Raw genomic sequence first — 25829 nt, forward strand, 5'->3', positions numbered from 1 at the left:
CCCATTGAGAACCTGTGGTCCATCATCAAATGTGAGATTTACAAGGAGGGAAAACAGTACACCTCTCTGAACAGTGTCTGGGAGGCTGTGGTTGCTGCTGCACGCAATGTTGATGGTGAACAGATCAAAACACTGACAGAATCCATGGATGGCAGGCTTTTGAGTGTCCTTGCAAAGAAAGGTGGCTATATTGGTCACTGATTTGTTTTTGTTTTGTTTTTGAATGTCAGAAATGTATATTTGTGAATGTTGAGATGTTATATTGGTTTCACTGGTAAAAATAAATAATTGAAATGGGTATATATTTGTTTTTTGTTAAGTTGCCTAATAATTATGCACAGTAATAGTCACCTGCACACACAGATATCCCCCTAAAATAGCTATAACTAAAAACAAACTAAAAACTACTTCCAAAAATATTCAGCTTTGATATTAATGAGTTTTTTGGGTTCACTGAGAACATGGTTGTTGTTCAATAATAAAATTAATCCTCAAAAATACAACTTGCCTAATAATTCTGCACTCCCTGTATATCTAATGTCTTGCAATGCCCTCTATCTCTTTTCTTTTATTTGATTATTAATACATATGCTGATATACCTAGATGGGCCCTCCCAGCCCTCCCTTTTCATAAAGGGATAAATGAGGAACAAACAACTGTTTACAGGTTATTTTTTTGTGTTTTTTCAAATGTTCAATCCCATTGCTGGAGATAGCGTTACAGTTGCATCTCTTAATAATGGGTCATGTTTCCCCCCCCCAATTGTTTTTTCTCCTCCTAGTGACATCTCTGCGGCGCGCCCCTGTGGAACCCTAACTCCGAAGATTAACAATATGTCGAGAAGGACACCCTATCTGAAGGTAATAAATGATGAGCACCACACATCCAGAACATAGACCAGAACTAGACAAAAACACAATGTCTGGTAACATACATGTAGTGTCACACAACGTCAGAGGGCTCAACACCGATTCCAAAAGAAGGATAGCTATGTCCCAATATACACGCCTAAACGCCAATATCCTGTTTCTCCAGGAAACACATTTCCTTAAAACTAATATCCCAAAATACTGGACAAAACACTTTCGCACACACTACCATGCCACCTCAGACACAAAAAAGAGAGGAGTTTCAATTCTTATACACTCCTCTGTCGACTTTACTCTTGAAAGCACTTTAGCAGACCCGGAAGGTAGATACCTGATAGTCAGAGGAAAAATGTTAGATACTGAGGTGACCCTATGCAACATTTATGCTCCCAACGACAATCAACATGATTTCTTCAGACATATATCCCTCCTATTAACCCAATGGTCCCAAACCAAAATTATACTGGCAGGAGATTTCAATATAACTATGGCCCCGCAAGCAGCGACTAAACATATTTCCTTATCCAATAAACAACACAGACATAACAGAATAGTTAAGTCGATACAGGAATCCCTATCACCACACTCCCTGTTGGATTCCTGGCATTCATTATATGGGGCTACAAACGACACCACGTTTTACTCCATGGCTCATAAAACCTACACGTGATTGGACTACATATATGTTAGCCAGGCACTTCTCCCGTTGCTGCAGAACTCAAATATACACACATGTGTGTGGTCAGACCACTCTATTTTACTGTTAGAGTTGAGTGGGATGCAAGATACCAAAAGGAAAAGATCATGGACCTTTGATCCAAATCTTATGAAAAACCCACAAAGACATGATAAGATTCTGCAGTCGCTGGTGGAGTACTGGGAGATAAATATAGACACCACAACTAACCCTATAAATACATGGGCAGCACATAAGGCGGTGGTTAGGGTACAATTAATACAGGAAAGTGCCAGATTAAAGCGCCAAAATAGACAATTACTGGAACAGCTACACAAAGAGATAGAAACGCTTGAGGGACAACATAAGGTAACGGGGAAAGAGACGATACTACAGACCCTCCAAACCAAGAAAATCATGTTGGCGAAAATCTTAAACTCTCAGGCAGCAAGGGCAATCCAAAAATTAAAGGCACACTATTTCATTTATGCCAATAAACCAGATAAATTTATGGCACACAAGATTAGGGAGAGGAGCAAGGCCTCATTCATCCCTAAGATAGAAACAGAAGAAGGGACAATGACCTCAGACCCACAAGAGATTGTAGACACATTCGCCACTTTTTATAGCAAACTTTATGATGGAGAAAAAGTCCTTCACAACACAGAAACAGATAAAAATACCGAAGAATTCCTCTCCACTTGCCCATTAAAAGCTCTCACCGTAGAACAAAGAGATAGTCTAAATGCCCCAATCACCACCCTGGAAGTAGTGAAAGCAGTTAAAGACCTTAAACCAGGCAAAGCAGCAGGCCCCGACGGCTTCACAGGAGAATATTATAAATTGTTTTGCGGCACATTAATACCACATCTGACTAAGTTCTGTAATTGTATCTTGGAAGGGAATTCTCTCCCGAGTGAGTTACAATTAGCAAAAATAGTGGTGATCCCCAAACCCGATAGAGACCATAAAAGATGTAAAAACTATCGCCCTATCTCATTAATAAATCAGGATTTGAAACTATTTACGAAGGTATTAGCAAATCGGCTCAAGGAAATTCTCCCTAGCCTAGTTCACCCAGATCAAGTGGGATTCATTAAAGACAGGGAAGCCCCAGACAACATTCTCAGAATTACTAACATTATCTATCATTTAGAAAGACAGGGGACGCCTTCTCTGCTGCTATCGCTGGATGCGGAGAAGGCGTTCGACAGAATTGACTGGAGTTACATGACCAAGGTGTTGGGTAGAATGGGATTTGAGGGCACCTTCATGACAGCTATTCGTGCAATATATTCGAAACCCCAGGCCCAGGTGACTGCGGGAGGATATAGATCTGCCATCTTCCCCATACTTAATGGCACAAGACAAGGGTGTCCCTTGTCGCCCTTACTATTTGCGCTCTGCATTGAACCTCTAGCAACCAGAATAAGAACGCACCCAGACATAGAGGGAGTTAAAACGACAAATTCAGAATACAAATTGACCCTGTTCGCAGATGATATTCTATTGTCTATCACAAAGCCTCTTATCTCCTTACCCAATTTATATGCTGTGTTAGCGTCCTTTTCAGCCATCTCAGGCTATAAAATCAACTCGGATAAATGCGAGGTTCTCCCTATAGCTATCCCTCACCAGACTAAGAAGCTCCTAGAGTTAAACTTCGATTTTCGGTGGGTCAAACACACACTTAAATACTTAGGGATCAATCTCTCACAACAAACACAGCACCTATATAAATACAACTACACACCCCTGTTTCAAAGAATTAGACAAGATATCGCAAAATGGCGTAAATATAATTTCTCGTGGATGGGCAGATTAGCTGCAGTCAAAATGACCATTCTACCCCGACTACTCTACCTATTCAGAGCACTACCGATAAAGATTGTCACTGCAGATATCGAAAGGATACAGACAGATCTCTCAGCTTTCATTAGAGGCTCTAAAATGACAAGGATCTCTAAACACTTAGTACATAGACATAGATCACTGGGAGGGATTGGGGGACCGAACTTAATGGACTATTATAGAGCAGCCAGAACAGCACAGGATGCGATGATACTGAAGAGAAAGGGAGAAGCGGTCTGGATTACCTTAGAGGCGGAATTAGAGGGGAGGACCTATACAGACTCCATTTTGTGGGCCACACAACAGAACAAAGATGTTGACAGCTGCCCGAAAACACACACAAGAGCTCTCACTGTTCAGTTATGGTCAAAAGTTCAAAAAAGAGTAGACATCTTCCCTAAAAACTCCTTACTAATGCCAATCAGATACCTTTTACAGGGGGACACACATAAACACATACAGAAGTGGGAAAATAAGGGCCTTTATAGAGTAGCAGACATAGTAGAGAAGGGACCAATGTTGCCTTTCTCCCACCTTCAAGAGAAGATTGCACCACTAAAGCTACACTGGTTCGTATACTTACAATTACAATCTTCCCTTCGAGAATTCCTTAAAAATGCACCTAGGAAGATGACTACGACATTAGAAATCTCCAGCATCAGCTCACATAGACTCAAACACTCAATCTCCAAACTATATATAACCCTCCAATCCCCCCCAATGGAACCAAAAACACAAATAATGCTAGCATGGGAGAAGGAACTAGGAATAGTGAAAGATAAAAAGGAGTGGGAATTACTACTCCAATCGGTAGATAAAGGCTTATTAAGCATTGATCTAAAAGAGAACACACTGAAAACAGCCTTTAGGTGGTACCTGACCCCAGTCAGATATGCACATATTAAACCACAGGGGAGCAACCTATGTTATAGAGGATGCGGACGGAGGGGCACATACAAACACATGTGGTGGGATTGTATAGCTGTACAGGAAATATGGAGGAAGCTATCTTTATTTATAGGCCAGCTGATAGACGAAGAGGTTACTCTCACCATACAACAGGCGCTACTACATGAACCCATAGAAATCTATCACAGACACCTGAACACTTTCATTAGAATCTTGTGCACGGTCACAAGGATATGTATCGCGAGATACTGGAAAATAGGTACACCCACATGGACGGAGATATACAATAAAATTCAGTTCACCTACACCATGTATGAGGAATCAGCAGGAATCCTAAATAATGGAGAGACACTACAAAAGGTATGGTTCTACTGGATAGGTAGACAAGCACAAGCATCCGAGATCTGAAGCCCACATATACAGATGCGGAGTTGGCAGGGGTGCGCCGCGGGAAAATGTGTCTCTATGTCTCAGGTACGATACTACTCTCAGAGAGGGACACTGTTTCATATGAACATAGGAGGAAAATTTGGTTTAATTATAGTTATAGTTATTGTTTTGTTTATCAACCTTAATATGATTGAAGTGATTACTACTCATCCCGCCACTATGCAGCCCGCTTATCTAGAGGTACAAGTGGGATTAAAGGGAAAAAAAAGAGATATGCTAGGGAATGTTCAACCCACTTAACAGTAGCTGCTCTGACAGAGGGGTGGGTTTGAATGCGGGTGGATGGATTATTGATATGTATTAAATATATATTTTCCAATTGCGATGAGAATGTAATGATCAAAGTACCTTTTTTTTTTTCTGTTTTACGTATGTATAATGCAAAAATTTTCAATAAAAAAGCACTTTATAATTAAGTCTATTCCCAGATTGGAGCAAATCTTCTGCCATACAATGATAACATTCTTAAAGGTTATTAGATTTGTTAAAGTACTAGGGAGATTCCTTATTGAACAATGCAGGATCGCCTTAAGAGAAAATGGTGAGATTATTTCTGTTTCGAGTTCATTAGAGGTGAATTTATTAAGATTCATTAGCCAGTCCTTAGCGGTCCTGGCTAACGTTACAAAATTGTACAGTTTAATATCTGGAAATGCCAGCCCAGCATTCTCTTTTTTTTAGTGAGTTTTACTATTGATATGCTTTTTGCTTTTTCCATAAAAATTGTGAACAAATTGAATGAAATTTATTTATTTGCTGTTTAAAAATAAAAAGTGGTAAATTCTGTAACAGATACAAAATTTGTGGAAATATGATTGTTTTAATCAAGGTGATTCTGGCTGTCAAGGAAATGGGAAGATCCATCCAGGTTTTAAGATCTAAAATAGATTTACTAAAGACCTGGGAAAGATTAATCTCATACCAAAATTTCAGATTTTTATGAAGTTGTATCCCCAGATATTTTATATAATCTGTTGTTTTAAAAGGATGATGCACATCTCTAATCTGATTTCTTATTGATCCACATAAATTCGCTTTTTCCCAGATTAATTTTATAGCCTGAAATCGAGCTAAAGATAGTGAGCATGTCTAATAATAAAGGCATAGATTTTTTTTGAGTTTTCCAAGAAAACCAGTAACTCGTCAGCATACAATAATATTTTAATCTCAGTACCAAATTTCAACTCTATCAATTCAGACCGGAGCCATGTAGCAAGGGATTCTATAGATATATTGAACAATAACGGGGAGAGGGGACATCCTTGATGAGTCCCATGACCTAGTAAAATTCTAGCTGAGGGGTTACCATTAATCAATAAGTAGGAATAGGGATTTGTATATAATTTCCAGATAAAACCTACAAAACTGCCAATAAATCCAAACTAAGATAATTAATCTAGCAGGTGATTCCAAGAAATGGAGTCAAAAGCTTTCTCTGCGTCTAACGACAGCAGAGCCAGATCTGTGTCGAACATCTTTTTATTGGATTTTTTGTAATTGTTGAGGATTTGTATTCCAAAAATAATCCAAAATGACTTCCACTTTACACAAGTTTAGAGACATATTTATTCCCTGTATAAAACCCGTTTGATCAGGATGTATTATTTTATACAGAAATTTGTTTAACCTGTTCGCTAGGATAGACGTGAGGATTTTATAAATCGGCGTTTAAAACAGAGATTGGCCTGTAGGAAGCTGGCTGTTCGGCATCCTTACCTTTTTTATGAATAAGAGTAATATTAGCTGCGGAAAAGTAACTTGATATTGGCATATTAGTAATATAATACGAATTGAACAGTTTAGTAAGTGTATACTTAATATCTTCTACTAAAATTTTGCAGGGAGCCAATCTGGGCCAGCCGCCTTATTCAGTTTGGATCCCCGATAGCCTCACATATCTCATCTACTGAGAATGATTTATTGATCAATTCAAGATCATTTTCTGAAACCTTGGGAGGAGAAATTTTGGACCAGAAGTTTGTTCTATTCAATAGATCTTCATCAACTTTTTTATATAAATTTTGAAAAAATTTAAAAAATACCTCCCTGATATTTTTGTTATCAGTATATCTATGGCCCCCATCCTTAATTGCTGCTATATAATTTTTACTCTCCCTATTCTTAGATATTTTTGCTAAATATTTAGCTGAGCAACCATTATATCCCTTATATCGATTGTTGATTTTCGTATCTTCCTCCAAACACTTTTGCTTTAAAAATAACTCCCTTTCGGTTCTAACATGACAATATTTATCCCAATTAAACTTAGAGTTCTCCAATCTATATCGTATTAATGCATTCCTGAGCTGATTAGATAGTTGTAATTCCATAGCTTGCCGTTTTTTTTTCCAATTACACATATATGCTTTTATCTTTCCCCTCAGAACCGCTTTTGCTGTTTCCCAATATACTTCAATTTTATCATAATACCCTCTGTTATAATGATGGAAATCTTTCTATTGACCAGACAACCAAGTATTAAATTTAGTATTCTCTAACATAAAGCGTAGAAACGTGAAAAAAATATTTACGCAATTTTCAGCTTTTATCACTTGAAATTTGATGGAAATTATTGCGTGATCCGAGACCAATATATCATGAATTTTAGGTTCCGAATCTAATAAAATAAGATGCTCTGAAACAAGAATATAATCAATTCTGGAGAATGACCGATGGGTCTTGAACACACATGTACTGTATATTCATAGCTCTCTGGATTTTTAATTCTCCAGATATCATTGAGTTTTAAGACAGTACAAATTTTTTTAAAATACTGGCCAATTTTTTCATTCTTGACCTTCTCTTTAATTGAAGATCTGTCTAACTTAGGGAATAGTGTCATGTTGAAATTGCCAGCAAGAATTAATTTTTCATTAGCAATTGAATATAACTTACTTTTTATTGTGTCCCAAAACTGTGGAGAAAATAAATTTTGCCCATATATATTACCTATCACATATTGTGTGCCACCAATTATTAAGTGAACAAATATATACCTACTATTCAGATCACGCTCCACTTTTAATACTTGATAATCTAATTTTTTATGTAATAAAATTGCAACCCCACAGCTCCTTTTAGTCGAAGAGGTGGCCAATACTTCCCCCACCCATCGGGTTTTTAATTTGCCTCCAGGCACCTGAGATGTAAATCCGGTCCTGGATATAGGTTTATACACCTGAAAATAGGATCTACTTTTTGACCTGGCCGTTTAATAACTTAGGCTTAGATTTGGAGTTTTGCGTTAGAAGGGGTGCGTTAGCTACTCGTGCTTTTTTTTGGCCGCACCTTTTAAATACCGCTGGTATTTAGAGTTCACAGAATGGCTGCGTTAGGCTCCAAAAAAGGAGCGTAGAGCATAATTTACCGCCACTGCAACTCTAAATACCAGCGGTGCTTACGGACGCAGCCAGCTTCAAAAACGTGCTCATGCACAATTCCCCCATAGGAAACAATGGGACAGTTTGAGCTGAAAAAAAACCTAACACCTGCAAAAAAGCAGCGTTCAGCTCCTAACGCGGCCCCATTGTTTCCTATGGGGAAACTCTTCCTATGTCTGCACCTAACACCCTAACATGTACCCCGAGTCTAAACACCCCTAACCTTACACTTATTTACCCCTAATCTGCCGCCCCTGCTATCGCTGACCCCTGCATATTTTTTTTAACCCCTAATCTGCCGCTCCGTACACCGCCGCAACCTACGTTATCCCTATGTACCCCTAATCTGCTGCCCCTAACACCGCCGACCTCTATATTATATTTATTAACCCCTAATCTGCCCCCCATAACGTCGCCGCCAGATACCTACAATAATTAACCCCTAATCTGCCGACCGGACCTCACCGCTACTATAATAAAGTTATTAACCCCTAATCCGCCTCACTCCCGCCTCAATAACCCTATAAGAAATAGTATTAACCCCTAATCTGCCCTCCCTAACATCGCCGACACCTAACTTCAATTATTAACCCCTAATCTGCCGACCGGACCTCACCGCTACTATAATAAATGTATTAACCCCTAAAGCTAAGTCTAACCCTAACACTAACACCCCCCTAAGTTAAATATAATTTTATTCTAACGAAATAAAATAATTCTTATTAAATAAATTATTCCTATTTAGGGGGGCGGAGCCTGTAGCTGCTGCAACAAGACGTGTCTGTGGAGAGCTCTTGGACTTTATTTGATTGCAAAAGGTTTTTTTACTGAATCTAACACAGTATTCCCTACTGTTCCAAGGTGTCCAGCCTAGAGAAACTCTAGAGAAGTCTAGGGGTTCATAACATCAAACTAGACCTGCCTATGTTCTTCAGCTCAACTACACGGAGGCAGCCACGAGGCCCATACCGAATGCCTGATCCTCTGTGCTGTTGGGGCTGCCCGCATTATTAACCCCCCCCAGGAGTTCTTGATTCTGGGTTATTAAGCCAGATATTTAACGCTGGCCCCATTTCTAACAGTACCGGACTATTTATCCTGAGGTCTTTCCCTATAATTGAGGCCTCAACTCTGTCCCCACAACTAGCTGCGCAGTAAGAGCGCAGTCCTTGCCTAGACATCCGTGATTCAACTTTCACAGGATGGAAGCCCTGGACAGATGGGAGTCAGCAATCTTACGACTCATAGAAGATCATTTTGTACAACTTGAGCAGAAACTGTGTGACCTACTAAATATCCCACAAGCTTCTACTCCTAGATCCCTGCAGAACACAAGGGAGACTGAGAGGTTAACAAGCTCCTCTAATGAGCAGTTAGAGCAAATATCCCGTACCTCTAACACCTCTCAACCTGCTTACACTTGCCTGACAGTGGATGATGAACGACGTGAGAGAATGGGAGATCTGATTGCCAGAGAGGGTTCCGTTAGCGATACAGCTACCAAGGGGAAGAGACCTCTAATTGGGCACCCGCCCGCCTTGCTGAGACAAGGATTGCTGCGTTTGAAAGACACAGAGTCTGCCGCCCAAGAGAAACTCTCATTGTGGTGCGATGGAACAAGTGACCGGTCTATGAAGTATGAGACAACGCACAACGTACCTTGGTCAGAGGAAGACAGAAACCCCCCTGTAGCCCACACTGTGCTGATACAGGGAACCGCCAAGCTCAGACCCACAGCCTTAACCGGAGCGTCTGACATAATCTCCGGAAAGGTATCGATGCTCAAGCACATAAGATCTGGAGCCTCCAACAGCCCAATCAGAGCCGTTCCAGCTTCCGTGATAGATCTGGACTTGATCTCCAAGCAGAGCCCGGATAAGCAGCAGCTCGTGATGTTTCATCTGCCACCACGGATGGAGCATGGGTATGTTGTTAGAGAAGACAAAGCTGGAGTCGGCTGAACTAACTTTACATATATTGTAGGAGATTCCGCTCTTACAATAGTAATATATTACAATATCTTTCAGGCTGTTTACAGATAAACAGTGAGACTGATCTCTTACACAATTATTTCCACTGTGGGGACTCTTTACTTTGCCGATATGTATAATATATTTGAACCCTAATGACGGCACTAAAGCCTGAGGCATGGGGGACATTAACTGTTTAGATACTGCAGTATATATGTTTCTCTAATTAGTGATATGTCTGCATAACCTTCTGTGACACACTAGCCTACCTTGGTGCTCAGGAGTAGGCGGAGAGCTTGCCAACATGGTTTGTAGAGGTCATGTGTCAGCGTGCTGTTAAACCCATATAAGTAGCCTTTTCAGTATCACTACCTATCTTTTGGGCTCACATATTAGCTTTAGTGCTCTTAGACCCCCCTGTTAACTAGTTATGAGACCCCAGCTGTTACATAGAAATGCTGCATTTGGACATGTGTGGGAACTACTGTTCCTTGATAAAATTAGAGCAGGGTAATTGCATATTCCACTCTATGGAGCTTCACCTCCTTAACTATCACATTTTACTAATTGGAATATACATAATTGCTTGTTTAGTTCTATTGCTGAGTTTACTAATTTTTATACAGCTTATTTCATACCTGCTGCATTGGAGGAGTGCTTGAGCTTGTATACCATGTTATATCTCATTCTTAAGGTGGTCAGATATATATGAGAGCAAATTCATAGGCACTCAACATTCTCCCCTAGTGCTATATAGCATTTGTCAGGTAACTACAAAGAGGTCACACTCTAAATCTGCTTTGTTACCCTTATATCTTAAAAACAGGTCCTCTGAGTTATTTCTAAGCTACATTAGGCCCCCATTCAGCTCTTTAAATATCCTGGGCTGTGAATCATACCCTTCTTTGTACTTTCTCCCACATTGAAATGTCCTAGATATATATGGCAAAGTTCTTGATTTTTCTATATATAATATACGACTCCACATAACTGTAATGTGAAATATCTTAAGTTGTTACTAATGTATAAGCACTTTGTTATTACAGCTTTTGTTCAAGATATAAAATGAGGATATTATTTAAGACCCACAAGTGGTCTTTTTGTTGGTAAAAGCCTCCTATAATTTTAATATATATTTATAGGGTCCAAAAGTGACCTCATGTGCCACTCAGGAGGGTAAAGAACAGTAGGCATTTCATTTATCTACTATACTTGTTACTTTTACTTTTAGGAACATACTATGTGTCAAAATGTCATCAATATGATATTTGTTTTCCATCGCTGTTATGTTATATCGCTTCATATTACTTGTATGCCTAATTTCAATCCTCAAATAAAAATTGTTTTAAAAAAAAAAAAAAAAAATTATTCCTATTTAAAGATAAATACTTACCTGTAAAATAAACCCTAATATAGCTACAATATAACGAATAATTATATTGTAGCTATTTTAGGATTAATATTTATTTTACAGGCAACTTTGTATTTATTTTAACCAGGTACAATAGCTATTAAATAGTTAATAACTATTTAATAGCTACCTAGTTAAAATAATTACAAAATTACCTGTAAAATAAATCCTAACCTAAGTTACAATTAAACCTAACACTACACTATCAATAAATTACTTAAATAAAATACCTACAATTATCTACAATTAAACCTAACACTACACTATCAATAAATGAATTAAATAAAATACCTACAAATAAATACAATTAAATAAACTAACTAAAGTACAAAAAATAAAAAAGAACTAAGTTACAAAAAATAAAAAAATATTTACAAACATTAGAAAAATATTACAACAATTTTAAACTAATTACACCTACTCTAAGCCCCCTAATAAAATAACAAAGCCCCCCAAAATAAAAAAATGTCCTACCCTATTCTAAAATTAAAATAGAAAAGCTCTTTTACCTTACCAGCCCTTAAAAGGGCCATTTGCGGGGCATGCCCCAAAGAATTCAGCTCTTTTGCCTGGGAAAAAAAAACATACAATACCCCCCCAACATTACAACCCACCACCCACATACCCCTAATCTAGCCCAAACCCCCCTTAAATAAACCTAACACTAAGCCCCTGAAGATCTTCCTACCTTATCTTCACCATACCGGGTGTCACCGATACGTCCTGGCTCCGATGTCTTGATCCAAGCCCAAGCGGGGGGCTGAAGACATCCATCCTCCGGCTGAAGTCTTGATCCAAGCGGCAGCTGAAGAAGTCCATCTTCGGGCAGAAGTCTTCATCCTATCCGGGCAGAAGAGGACATCTGGACCGGCAAACATCTTCATCCAGGCGGCATCTTCTATGTTCTTCCATCCGATGACGAGCGGCTCATCTTGAAGACCTCCAGCGCGGATCCATCCTCTTCTTCCGACGACTAGACGACGAATGAAGGCTCCTTTAAGGGACGTCATCCAAGATGGCGTCCCTCGAATTCCGATTGGCTGATAGGATTCTATCAGCCAATCGGAATTAAGGTAGGAAAATTCTGATTGGCTGATGGAATCAGCCAATCAGATTCAAGTTCAATCCGATTGGCTGATTGGATCAGCCAATCAGATTGAGCTCACATTCTATTGGCTGATCGGAACAGCCAATAGAATGCGAGCTCAATCTGATTGGCTGATTGGATCAGCCAATCGGATTGAACTTGAATCTGATTGGCTGATTCCATCAGCCAATCAGAATTTTCCTACCTTAATTCCGATTGGCTGATAGAATCCTATCAGCCAATCGGAATTCGAGGGACGCCATCTTGGATGACGTCCCTTAAAGGAACCTTCATTCGTCGTCTAGTCGTCGGAAGAAGAGGATGGATCCGCGCTGGAGGTCTTCAAGATGAGCCGCTCGTCATCGGATGGAAGAACATAGAAGATGCCGCCTGGATGAAGATGTCTACCGGTCCGGATGTCCTCTTCTGCCCGGATAGGATGAAGACTTCTGCCCGAAGATGGACTTCTTCAGCCGCCGCTTGGATCAAGACTTCAGCCGGAGGATGGATGTCTTCAGCCCCCCGCTTGGGCTTGGATCAAGACATCGGAGCCAGGACGTATCGGTGATACCCGGTGTGGTGAAGATAAGGTAGGAAGATCTTCAGGGGCTTAGTGTTAGGTTTATTTAAGGGGGGTTTGGGTTAGATTAGGGGTATGTGGGTGGTGGGTTGTAAATGTTGGGGGGGGGTATTGTATGTTTTTTTTCCCAGGCAAAAGAGCTGAATTCTTTGGGGCATGCCCCGCAAATGGCCCTTTTAAGGGCTGGTAAGGTAAAAGAGCTTTTCTATTTTAATTTTAGAATAGGGTAAGGCATTTTTTTATTTTGGGGGGCTTTGTTATTTTATTAGGGGATTTAGAGTAGGTGTAATTAGTTTAAAATTGTTGTAATATTTTTCTAATGTTTGTAAATATTTTTTTATTTTTTGTAACTTAGTTCTTTTTTATTTTTTGTACTTTAGTTAGTTTATTTAATTGTATTTATTTGTAGGTATTTTATTTAATTAATTTATTGATAGTGTAGTGTTAGGTTTAATTGTAGATAATTGTAGGTATTTTATTTAATTAATTTATTGATAGTGTAGTGTTAGGTTTAATTGTAACTTAGGTTAGGATTTATTTTACAGGTCATTTTGTAATTATTTTAACTAGGTAGCTATTAAATAGTTCTTAACTATTTAATAGCTATTGTACCTGGTTAAAATAAATACAAAGTTGCCTGTAAAATAAATATTAATCCTAAAATAGCTACAATATAATTATTCGTTATATTGTAGCTATATTAGGGTTTATTTTACAGGTAAGTATTTAGCTTTAAATAGGAATAATTTATTTAATAAGATTTAATTTATTTCGTTAGAATAAAATTATATTTAACTTAGGGGGGTGTTAGTGTTAGGGTTAGACTTAGCTTTAGGGGTTAATACATTTATTAGAGTAGCGGTGAGGTCCGGTCGGCAGATTAGGGGTTAATAATTGAAGTTAGGTGTCGGCGATGTTAGGGAGGGCAGATTAGGGGTTAATACTATTTCTTATAGGGTTATTGAGGCGGGAGTGAGGCAGATTAGGGGTTAATAACTTTATTATAGTAGCGGTGAGGTCCGGTCGGCAGATTAGGGGTTAATTATTGTAGGTAGCTGGCGGCGACGTTGTGGGGGGCAGATTAGGGGTTAATAAATATAATATAGGCGTCGGCGGTGTTAGGGGCAGCAGATTAGGGGTACATAAGTATAACGTAGGTGGCGGCGGTGTGCGATGTGGGGGGACCTCGGTTTAGGGGTACATAGGTAGTTTATGGGTGTTAGTGTACTTTAGAGCACAGTAATTAAGAGCTTTATGAACCGGCGTTAGCCCAAAAAGCTCTTAACTCCTGTTTTTTTTCTGCGGCTGGAGTTTTGTCGTTAGAGTTCTAACGCTCACTTCAGCCAAGACTCTAAATACCAGCATTAGAAAGATCCCATTGAAAAGAAAGGATACGCAATTGGCGTAGGGGGATCTGCGGTATGGAAAAGTCACGGCTGCAAAGTGAGCGTTAGACCCTTTAATGACTGACTCCAAATACCAGCGGGCGGTAAAAACCATCGTTAGGACCCCCTAACGCTGGTTTTGACGGCTACCGCAAAACTCTAAATCTAGGCGTAAGTATCTCTGGATGGTTTCTAGTCATTTTTCTATCCGCTCCTTCTGTAAATTCTGACACCTATCACATAACCAAAATCTACATACCTTTTAAATTACTTTCTGTATAATCCCTGATTCGAACTATTTAATGTATGTAAACAGAGGGATGGTACTACCAAGTATATATATATATAATTTAGAATTGAATTATGAAATATAGGTTAACAGAGGGTTGTTATTATTCACAGTTTTTTTAACCAAGTTATTGTTAACTGAACTTTGAGATGTTCTCGCAACATAAAGTAACTAAATGTTTCCAGGCAACTGATAAACCAATCAAATCAAAGGGGAGATGGAGACACCTGTATAAAAGCTGGATTAGACTGAAAGAATTTCATCTTGAAAACAGCTACCTACAGCTGAAACGCGTTGATGTTTTTAACCAAGTTCTTCACAGTCTACTTTATGTGCAATACAAACAATCCTTTGTTGTTTTATAAGATGAGCAATACCTGTTGCAGGTGTAGGAGGTCATTTAAATGACTTAGAATACACAGAGACAAGCTGGTTTATTTGGTGAAGAAGTTGCTGAAAAGGTACCTGAGTAATCCTTATGCTGCTAGTGTCCTTTAGATTCACAGCATAACCTAAGCCTGCAGGGAGAGATCAGCAGTCAGAGTCACTGCTACAGGATAGTGTGATGTGCAGGCAAAACACAGCTGATAGCAATTACATGATCCACCCTGGAAGTGAGCTGAAGTCCTACAAGACTTGATACAAATGTTGCAGCAAGTTGCAAATATGAGAATCCTTTACTGGAACTGGAGAATATTGCCAATAAGCAAATACAGGAATAAAGGAGGATGAGGAGTAGGATAGGGTTGCCACATTTTGCCCAGAAAATTCCTGGACACTTTTTAAGTGGGCGTGGAGAGGGTGTGTCCCAGGGCGTGGCTTGGGGCGTGGCCTCAAATTCATTATAAAATCAATATTTTTATATATATATATATATATATAGTGGGGTACAATTATGTTGCTGTCAGTGACAGAGGGTGATATAGTGGGGTACTAATCCCTTCCTATGACAGAGAGTGATATAGTGGAGTATACAAGTCCCTTCCTACGACAGAGGGTCATATTGTGAGGTTCAAGTCCAAGTCCCTTCCTGTCAGTGACAAGGAGGGAATGATATAGAGGGGTACTAGTCCCTTGTGTCCCTGACAGGGTGTGACATAAAATAAGTAAGAAACGCGCTGTTCTTGGCAGGAGTGCTACAATGCAGCAGCTGAGCCCGTGCTAAGGCAAGTTTTGTCTTACACAGACACGGATTGGATTTCTGATCTCTGAGCATCATCCTACACCCCAAGGAGATCGCAGCACAGATGGGCTATACTCACCGAACTCCATGCCCTGCACAGTGCTGCAGCCCTCGGCTCATCTGACGTCACGAAATTCATGAATGGAGCGAGCAGCTCTAAACTTAGAACGCACCGCAGAGCTGGCAGTGACGTAAACAGTGAGCTGAGCAGGTGGGGGGCGGACAGCAACCAATGGGAGCTAACAGGGTGCTTGGGCCAGCCAATCAGAGTGGCGACCTGGAGCAGCTGGAGCTTAGATTATGAACCACTCTGCGTACGTGTGTAACAAAGATGCGTGTATACCTACTACACATGCACAACACACACATATTTACTCTCACATCCACCTGCTATAATCTCACACCACAATCCAAATTAACCAATTAATAACCATGATCCTGTGCTGCAACCTTCTCCTGTTTAAACAGACAATGTAACCATAATAATAATTACCTGCTGTAAAAGAATAGCCTTACTACTCCCCACAGCACCGCTACACAAGTGATTGTAGCTGGGCAGGCCGGGACATTGGAGGCTAGTTCCGGGACACGGGACATACAGTCCCAGACCGGACTGTTCCAGTGAGACCGGGACAGGTGGCAACCCTAACCTAGGAACTCCTGACTGAGCAACAATGTTGCACAGTTAGGTTGCAAAAAATAACCAAGCAAAGTGTATGTGAAGGTAACTACCTTATATACGCTTGAAGAAGGTACTTGATGAGGCACTTAAAGCAATATACATAGAAATGCTAAGAACTGCAGAATATCCCTGATACTTAGATACAAGGTAATCACAGAGGTAATAAGTGTATTATATCACAGTGTTGGTTATGCAAAACTGGGGAATGGGTAATAAAAGGATTATCTTTCTTTTTAAACAATAAAAATTCTGGAGCAGACTGTCCCTTTAACTCAATCCAGATATTAGGATTATTGGAAATTCTAACTCCTAAATATTTAATCACTTTGGAAACTATTTTAAAAGGAGTATTTTTCTTTTCTTTGCAGAGTTATGGGTTTTATTCAGCCAGAATATTTCTGATTTAGATTTGTTCAATTTATATCCTGAAAAGTATTTTTCAATACATTCAATCAATTTAGGTAGATTCCAAAATGTATTTTTATTTGCCGGCCCCCTAAATCATGTGACATCCATCAGCCATGTGACGGACTCATACACCAGGGGCGTATTAAGGCATAGGCCAACGAGGCCGGTGCCTAGGGAGGCAGATTTTTAAGGGGCAGCAGAATTTTGAGTCCCTAGGGCCACTCTACTGAACTCAGGGCCGGGTGGCTAAATCAACCAATTACAAATGACTTAAATGGCTGGCCCAGCTATTGCTGTCCTATGGGATTGTATGTGGATGCGCATGTCGTGGTGACAGTGGAGGCGGAGCTCACTTGCGCAGCCTGGCCTGGACTGAGAGGGAATGCGGTATTCTTCCTGGCTCCACCGCGTGATTGAGACTCACACAGACTACACAGTGCAGTGTGCACTACAATGTGACCACTGTGAAACAGCATATGCCTTTCTCCCTTCAATACATCTTCATTAGGCATTAAAATACTTAAACGGATTAGTCACTAAATACTTGTACATTTACTGTTTGGCTATCTGTCATACATGCAAAGAATAAGTATTTATTGCTGAATCTATACAACTATGTGACTTAAAACACAACTGAAAATATGTTGTATGCATTTAATACATTTAGAAACAATACAAGTATATACTTTATTATGATTGTATCATGTGACTTTATCCCCTAGGATACAATTCCTAAACCTATCATAACTACTGTTGTATTTTTTAAGTACTTTTAAAGGCGAGTTTGTATATTCATTACATATTTATCCAAGCAGATATTTTGCTTAAATAACTGTCAGTCACCAAAGAAGATGCTTAAGGTTAAACAACTACCTACTAACAAACTATCATACAGTGAAGGATATTTTTTCTGATATAAACACGTTAATCATCTGACTTGCAAAATAGTGTCTTTATATATATATGTGTGTGTGTGTGTGTGACCAGAGTGAATGCAAGACCTGGTGAAAATCTACTTAAAAAGACATTTTTTTAATTTTTTTAATTTTTTTACACCCTGCCCCAAAAATATTATGTCTAAAAAAAGGCCTTAAACCTGGGGTGGGGTGGGGGGTGGGGGGGCAGCAGAATTTTGAGTGCCTAGGGCAGCACAAAACCTAAATATGCCCCTGTCATACACCAATCATGTCACAGACCCATATACATTGTGAACTCTTGCACATGCTCAGTAGTAGCTGCTTTATAAAGCGTCTATATAAAGACTGAGCACAATTTAAAGGGCCATGATACCCAAATGTTGAAACAATTGGAAGTGATGCAGCATAGCTGTCTGTAAAAAGCGGACTAGAAAATATCACCTGAACATCTTTATGTAAAAAAGAAAGTTATTTTACCTCAAAAGTTCCTCAGTAGCCACATCCCATTGTAAAGGACTTCTAAGCAGCAAATCAGTATGTCTGTCCCGGGACAGCGAAAGGAGCGAGCATTCGTGTACACTAATATTATTTCCCTATTCAGTTTAAGGAAGTTAACTATGAAATCTCATGAGAGTTAAAGTGAAGGTAAACTTTGGTGAATAAAAGCAAGTTTTTTAAAAAATACTATTAAAAACAGGGGCACTTTCATTCATCAAAGATTACAAAGCAACCGTTTTGATTAAAAACTTACCTTTTTTCTTTTCACTGCTACAGCAGCTTCCCCCTCCTGGAAATCCTCTCTTCACACCTCAGCAATGACTAATCCGGCTTCCTCCAATCACAGCATGGCCTCAGGCAATAACCACCCTAGGGGGAAAGCTGTGATTGGAGGAAGCCGGATTAGTCATTGCTGACGTGTGAAGAGAAGATTTCCAGGAGGGGGAAGCTGCTGTAGCTGTGAAAAGAAACAAAGGTAAGTTTTTAATCAAAACGGCTGCTTTGTAAACTTTGATGAATGAAAGTGCCCCTGTTTTTAATAGTATTTTTAAAAAATGTGCTTTCATTCACCAAAGTTTACCTTCACTTTAAGTGAAATCTCATAAGATTACAGTAAAAGAGTTCATGACCTCAGCACTGCTGATGCCGATTGGCTGCTGTTCATTTCTTCTTCTTCTTTTTTTACCTACAGCTGGGAGCAGCTGAATTATAACTTTTTACACAGCTGCTGAGGAGATTGTGAGGTAAAATATCTTCCTTTTTACATAGAGATGCTCAGGTGATATTTTCCTGTCAGCTTTTTACAGTTATACTGCATCAGTTTCAAATGATTTAGCATATGAGTATTATGTCCCTTTAATAATAGAAGTAAAATGGAAAGTCACTTAAAATCACATGGTCTAAAGGAACATAAAGTCTCATTGTGACTTTAGTGTCTCTTTAACATAACAGACACAAATATTAATCAAATACAAATTTACAGAACTCATTTTGCAAATGTGATTCTAAAGTGTTTTGTGTTGTTTGTCGGAAATTAAATCATGTTCTGTAGTTTTCTAATAGATAAACTTATCAGTGAAGTCTGAATGTTACTAGAACAAATGAATACAGTGTTTGCTGCATTTGTTTTCAATGATCAACCTCTACCCACTTTGCAAACTTATCTTTTCTGCTGAGGACAATAAGGGACAGATGTGTGATGCTGCTATGTGCACTTTTAGTTTTCAGGACTGAAAAATACACAATTTTCAGTCTTAAATAACACGAAAATAGGGCAAAATAAATAATGAAGGTAAATGTAATAAATAATGCAAATTGCAGAACACAACCTTATGGATTACAACTACTTTATTAGAAAGAGAGCAGCATTATCAGGACCATCTTACGCGTTTCACTCATCAAGTGCTTTGTCAGACGTCTCTGATGAAGTCACAATAAGAGGTCACGATAATGCTGCATCTTTCTAATAAAGTCGCCTTAATACATAGGACTGTTCCCTGCTGTTTGTTTATTACAGTTTATATGTAGTGAATAGAGGAATCACTATAACAGTGGGGACCCTTTGTACCACTGAAGTGTTGGCGTGAAACTGCCGGAGGAAACCTAAAGCAACACAGGAAACTCGCCATGACCGGAAGTGACTAGTAGCGCAAGCGAGTGGAACGCTCTTTCTGCATACGGATCAATAATTCAACTGGAAGCGAAAGGGAGTGACGCCCAGACATACCGCAAGCAAGCAGATCACTTGCAGGGGGCGGAGAAACATTAAACGGCTTCAACATTAAATAGTGAGTCAGTGACATTATTTCTATGTGTTTATTGCATTATTAGTCACTGTACATCTGTGACACACAGATAATATCCTGGCACACAGCTGATATAACAATACTATTAGACATTAAATAGTGAGTCAGTGACGTTATTTCTGTGTGTTTATTGCATTATTAGTCACTGTACATCTGTGACACACAGATAATATCCCAGCACACAGCTGATATAACAATACTATTAGACATTAAATAGTGAGTCAGTGAAGTTATTTCTATGTGTTTATTGCATTATTAGTCACTCTACGTCTGTGATACACAGATAATATCCCGGCACACAGCTGATATAACAATACTATTAGACATTAAATAGTGAGTCAGTGAAGTTATTTCTATGTGTTTATTGCATTATTAGTCACTGTACGTTTGTGACACACAGATAATATCCCGGCACACAGCTGATATAACAATACTATTAGACATTAAATAGTGAGTGAGTGAAGTTATTTCTATGTGTTTATTGCATTATTAGTCATTGTACGTTTGTGACACACAGATAATATCTCGGCACACAGCTGATATAACAATACTATTAGACATTAAATAGTGAGACAGTGACGTTATTTCTATGTGTTTATTGCATTATTAGTCACTGTACGTTTGTGACACACAGATAATATCCCGGCACACAACTGATATAACAATACTATTAGACATTAAATAGTGAGTCAGTGAAGTTATTTCTGTGTGTTTATTGCATTATTAGTCACTGTACGTCTGTGACACACAGATAATATCCCTGCACACAGCTGATATAACAATACTATTAGACATTAAATAGTGAGTCAGTGACGTTATTTCTATGTGTTTATTGCATTATTAGTCACTGTACGTTTGTGACACACAGATAATATCCCGGCACACAGCTGATATAACAATACTATTAGACATTAAATAGTGAGTCAGTGAACTTATTTCTATGTGTTTATTGCATTATTAGTCACTGTACGTCTGTGACACACAGATAATATCCTGGCACACAGCTGATATAACAATACTATTAGACATTAAATAGCGAGTCAGTGACGTTATTTCTATGTGTTTATTGCATTATTAGTCACTGTATGTCTGTGACACACAGATAATATCCTGGCACACAGCTGATATAACAATACTATTAGACATTAAATAGCGAGTCAGTGACGTTATTTCTATGTGTTTATTGCATTATTAGTCACTGTACGTTTGTGACACACAGATAATATCCCGGCACACAGCTGATATAACAATACTATTAGACATTAAATAGTGAGTCAGTGAAGTTATTTCTGTGTGTTTATTGCATTATTAGTCACTGTACATCTGTGACACACAGATAATATCCCGGCACACAGCTGATATAACAATACTATTAGACATTAAATAGTGAGTCAGTGAAGTTATTTCTATGTGTTTATTGCATTATTAGTCACTGTACGTTTGTGACACACAGATAATATCCCGGCACACAGCTGATATAACAATACTATTAGACATTAAATAGTGAGTCAGTGACGTTATTTCTATGTGTTTATTGCATTATTAGTCACTGTACGTTTGTGACACACAGATAATATCCCGGCACACAGCTGATATAACAATACGTTTAGACATTAAATAGCGAGTCAGTGACGTTATTTCTATGTGTTTATTGCATTATTAGTCACTGTACGTCTGTGACACACAGATAATATCCCGGCACACAGCTGATATAACAATACTATTAGACATTAAATAGTGAGTGAAGTTATTTCTGTGTGTTTATTGCATTATTAGTCACTGTACGTTTGTGACACACAGATAATATCCCGGCACACAGCTGATATAACAATACTATTAGACATTAAATAGTGAGTGAGTGAAGTTATTTCTATGTGTTTATTGCATTATTAGTCACTGTATGTCTGTGACACACAGATAATATCCCGGCACACAGCTGATATAACAATACTATTAGACATTAAATAGTGAGTGAAGTTATTTCTGTGTGTTTATTGCATTATTAGTCACTGTACGTTTGTGACACACAGATAATATCCCGGCACACAGCTGATATAACAATACTATTAGACATTAAATAGTGAGTGAGTGAAGTTATTTCTATGTGTTTATTGCATTATTAGTCACTGTATGTCTGTGACACACAGATAATATCCTGGCACACAGCTGATATAACAATACTATTAGACATTAAATAGCGAGCCAGTGACGTTATTTCTATGTGTTTATTGCATTATTAGTCACTGTACGTCTGTGACACACAGATAATATCCCGGCACACAGCTGATATAACAATACGTTTAGACATTAAATAGCGAGTCAGTGACGTTATTTCTATGTGTTTATTGCATTATTAGTCACTGTACGTCTGTGACACACAGATAATATCCCGGCACACAGCTGATATAACAATACGTTTAGACATTAAATAGCGAGTCAGTGACGTTATTTCTATGTGTTTATTGCATTATTAGTCACTGTACGTCTGTGACACACAGATAATATCCCGGCACACAGCTGATATAACAATACGTTTAGACATTAAATAGGCAGTCAGTGAATTTATTTCTATGTGTTTATTGCATTATTAGTCATTGTACGTTTGTGACACACAGATAATATCCCGGCACACAGCTGATATAACAATAATATTAGACATTAAACAGTGAGTGAGTGAAGTTATTTCTGTGTGTTTATTGCATTATTAGTCACTGTACGTTTGAGCAACAGATAATATCCCGGCACACAGCTGATATAACAATACTATTAGACATTAAATAGTGAGTGAGTGAAATTATTTCTGTGTGTTTATTGCATTATTAGTCACTGTACGTCTGTGACACACAGATAATATCCCGGCACACAGCTGATATAACAATACTATTAGACATTAAATAGTGAGTCAGTGAAGTTATTTCTGTGTGTTTATTGCATTATTAGTAACTGTACGTTTGTGACACACAGATAATATCCCGGCACACAGCTGATATAACAATACTATTAGACATTAAATAGTGAGTCAGTGACGTTATTTCTATGTGTTTATTGCATTATTAGTTACTGTACGTCTGTGACACACAGATAATATCCCGGCACACAGCTGATATAACAATACTATTAGACATTAAATAGTGAGTCAGTGAAGTTATTTCTATGTGTTTATTTCATTATTAGTCACTGTACGTTTGTGACACACAGATAATATCCTGGCACACAGCTGATATAACAATACTATTAGACATTAAATAGTGAGTGAGTGAAGTTATTTCTATGTGTTTATTTCATTATTAGTTACTGTACGTCTGTGACACACAGATAATATCCCAGCACACAGCTGATATAACAATACTATTAGACATTAAATAGTGAGTGACGTTATTTCTATGTGTTTATTGCATTATTAGTCACTGTACGTCTGTGACACACAGATAATATCCCGGCACACAGCTGATATAACAATACTATTAGACATTAAATAGTGAGTCAGTGAAGTTATTTCTATGTGTTTATTGCATTATTAGTCACTGTACGTTTGTGACACACAGATAATATCCCCGCACACAGCTGATATAACAATACTATTAGACATTAAATAGTGAGTCAGTGAAGTTATTTCTATGTGTTTATTGTATTATTAGTCACTGTACGTTTGTGACACACAGATAATATCCGGCACACAGCTGATATAACAATACTATTAGACATTAAATAGTGATTCAGTGACGTTATTTCTATGTGTTTATTGCATTATTAGTCACTGTACATTTGTGACACACAGATAATATCCCGGCACACAGCTGATATAACAATACTATTAGACAATGAAAGTATACGGTAAAGTTGTTTTCCTAGGTATAATTGGTCAGTTTATATTACAGTCTCAATGTGTTTACTGTCCCTTTAGTCCAATCTAGCTTTGTGCTATCTTGTTGTGAGTCCTTGTTTAATGAAGTTAACATTGTGACAAATTTACCAAGATATTGATTACCTAGAATATAATTGTAATTGTCTCTGTTATTAAATATAGGGATATAAATAATATATTAGATCAGTTTATAATTGTATCACTGATTGTATATAACTAACTCCTACAAAGAGATTAAACACATAGTGTAAGTCAGCATTACAGCAGCAGTATATAACTGGGAGCTAGCTGAGCATATCTGGTGAGTCAGCTCCCAGTAGTAATTTTCTACTGCTGAGGATATGTACATATCCTCAGCAGTAGTAAATCTGTCACTGGGCATTAAGGGATTAACATGCTAACATACCGGTTTATATGGCATACATGAGGTTATTGAAGCATAATGGATGGGAAGGAGCGCAAACCATGGGGCCTTTTTATGAAAGGCCTGTCGGACATGATCTTCTTAACCCCTTCTTAACCCCAAGTTCTTAACCCCTAAACCTAAGTCTAACCCTAACCCCTCAACTTAAATATAATTTAAATAAATCTAAATAAAATTACTACGATTAACTAAATTATTCCTATTTAAAACTAAATACTTACCTCTAAAATAAACCCTAAGCTAGCTACAATATAACTAATAGTTACATTGTATCTAGCTTAGGGTTTATTTTTATTTTACAGGCAACTTTGTATTTATTTTATCTTAATAGAATAGTTATTAAATAGTTATTAACTATTTAATAGCTACCTAGTTAAAATAAAGACAAATTTACCTGTAAAATAAAACCTAAGTTACAATTACATCTAACACTACACTACAATTAAATTAATTCCCTAAATTAACTACAATTAAATACAATTAAATACAATTATCTAAAGTACGGAAAAAAAAACTCACTAAATTACAGAAAATAATAAAATAATTACAAGATTTTTAAACTAATTACACCTAATCTAATCCCCCTAATAAAATAAAAAAGCCCCCCAACAATAAGGTATCTGCCTTGTTGGCCCGAAAGTTGCGTGGCAGAACTTCGGCGGCCAGAATCTTAGTATTGAAGAATGACCGAAAAGTAGCTAATTCCCCAAGAGACATAGGAGAAATGTTTGCAGAATATTATGCCGGTTTATATAACCTTAAGTCTTCTACGTCGCATACGGAAGCTTCAGCCCAATCTATTACACATTTTCTGAATAAACTAAACCATCCTTTACTTTCGGATGCAGACAAAGATGCGCTAAAAGTCCCATTTACATTGGCTGAACTCCTTTTGGCCATAAAACACACCCAATGCACCGGGCCCGGACGGCTTTCCATCAGACTTTTATAAGCTTTTTAAGACAGACATAAGCAATATCCTCCTAAAAGTATTTGCAGAGGCACGAGAAACGGGTGTATGGAGGAAGGAATTCCTTCAGGCAACTATTTTGCCTATTCCTAAGCATGGTAAGGACTTGTCTCAATGCAATAACTACAGACCGATTTCACTAGTAAATGCTGATGCTAAACTATACGCAAAACTGTGGGCTAATCGACTTAAACTACTGCTTCCAAAACTCATACACCC

General features: G+C 38.1%; 1 protein-coding gene across 1 annotated transcript in view; it reads left to right on the forward strand.

Annotated features, from left to right (window-relative positions):
* LOC128661347 (zinc finger protein 850-like) overlaps positions 1 to 25829 on the forward strand; it is a 396731-nt gene that overhangs the window by 110606 nt on the left and 260296 nt on the right. Inside the window, exon 3 of the mRNA XM_053715611.1 lies at positions 19089 to 19102. Coding sequence (XP_053571586.1) covers positions 19089 to 19102 — 14 coding nt within the window. The remainder of the gene's footprint in view (positions 1 to 19088; positions 19103 to 25829) is intronic.

Source organism: Bombina bombina, chromosome 5, assembly GCF_027579735.1.
Source record: "Bombina bombina isolate aBomBom1 chromosome 5, aBomBom1.pri, whole genome shotgun sequence".
Classification (NCBI taxonomy): Eukaryota; Metazoa; Chordata; class Amphibia; order Anura; family Bombinatoridae; genus Bombina; species Bombina bombina.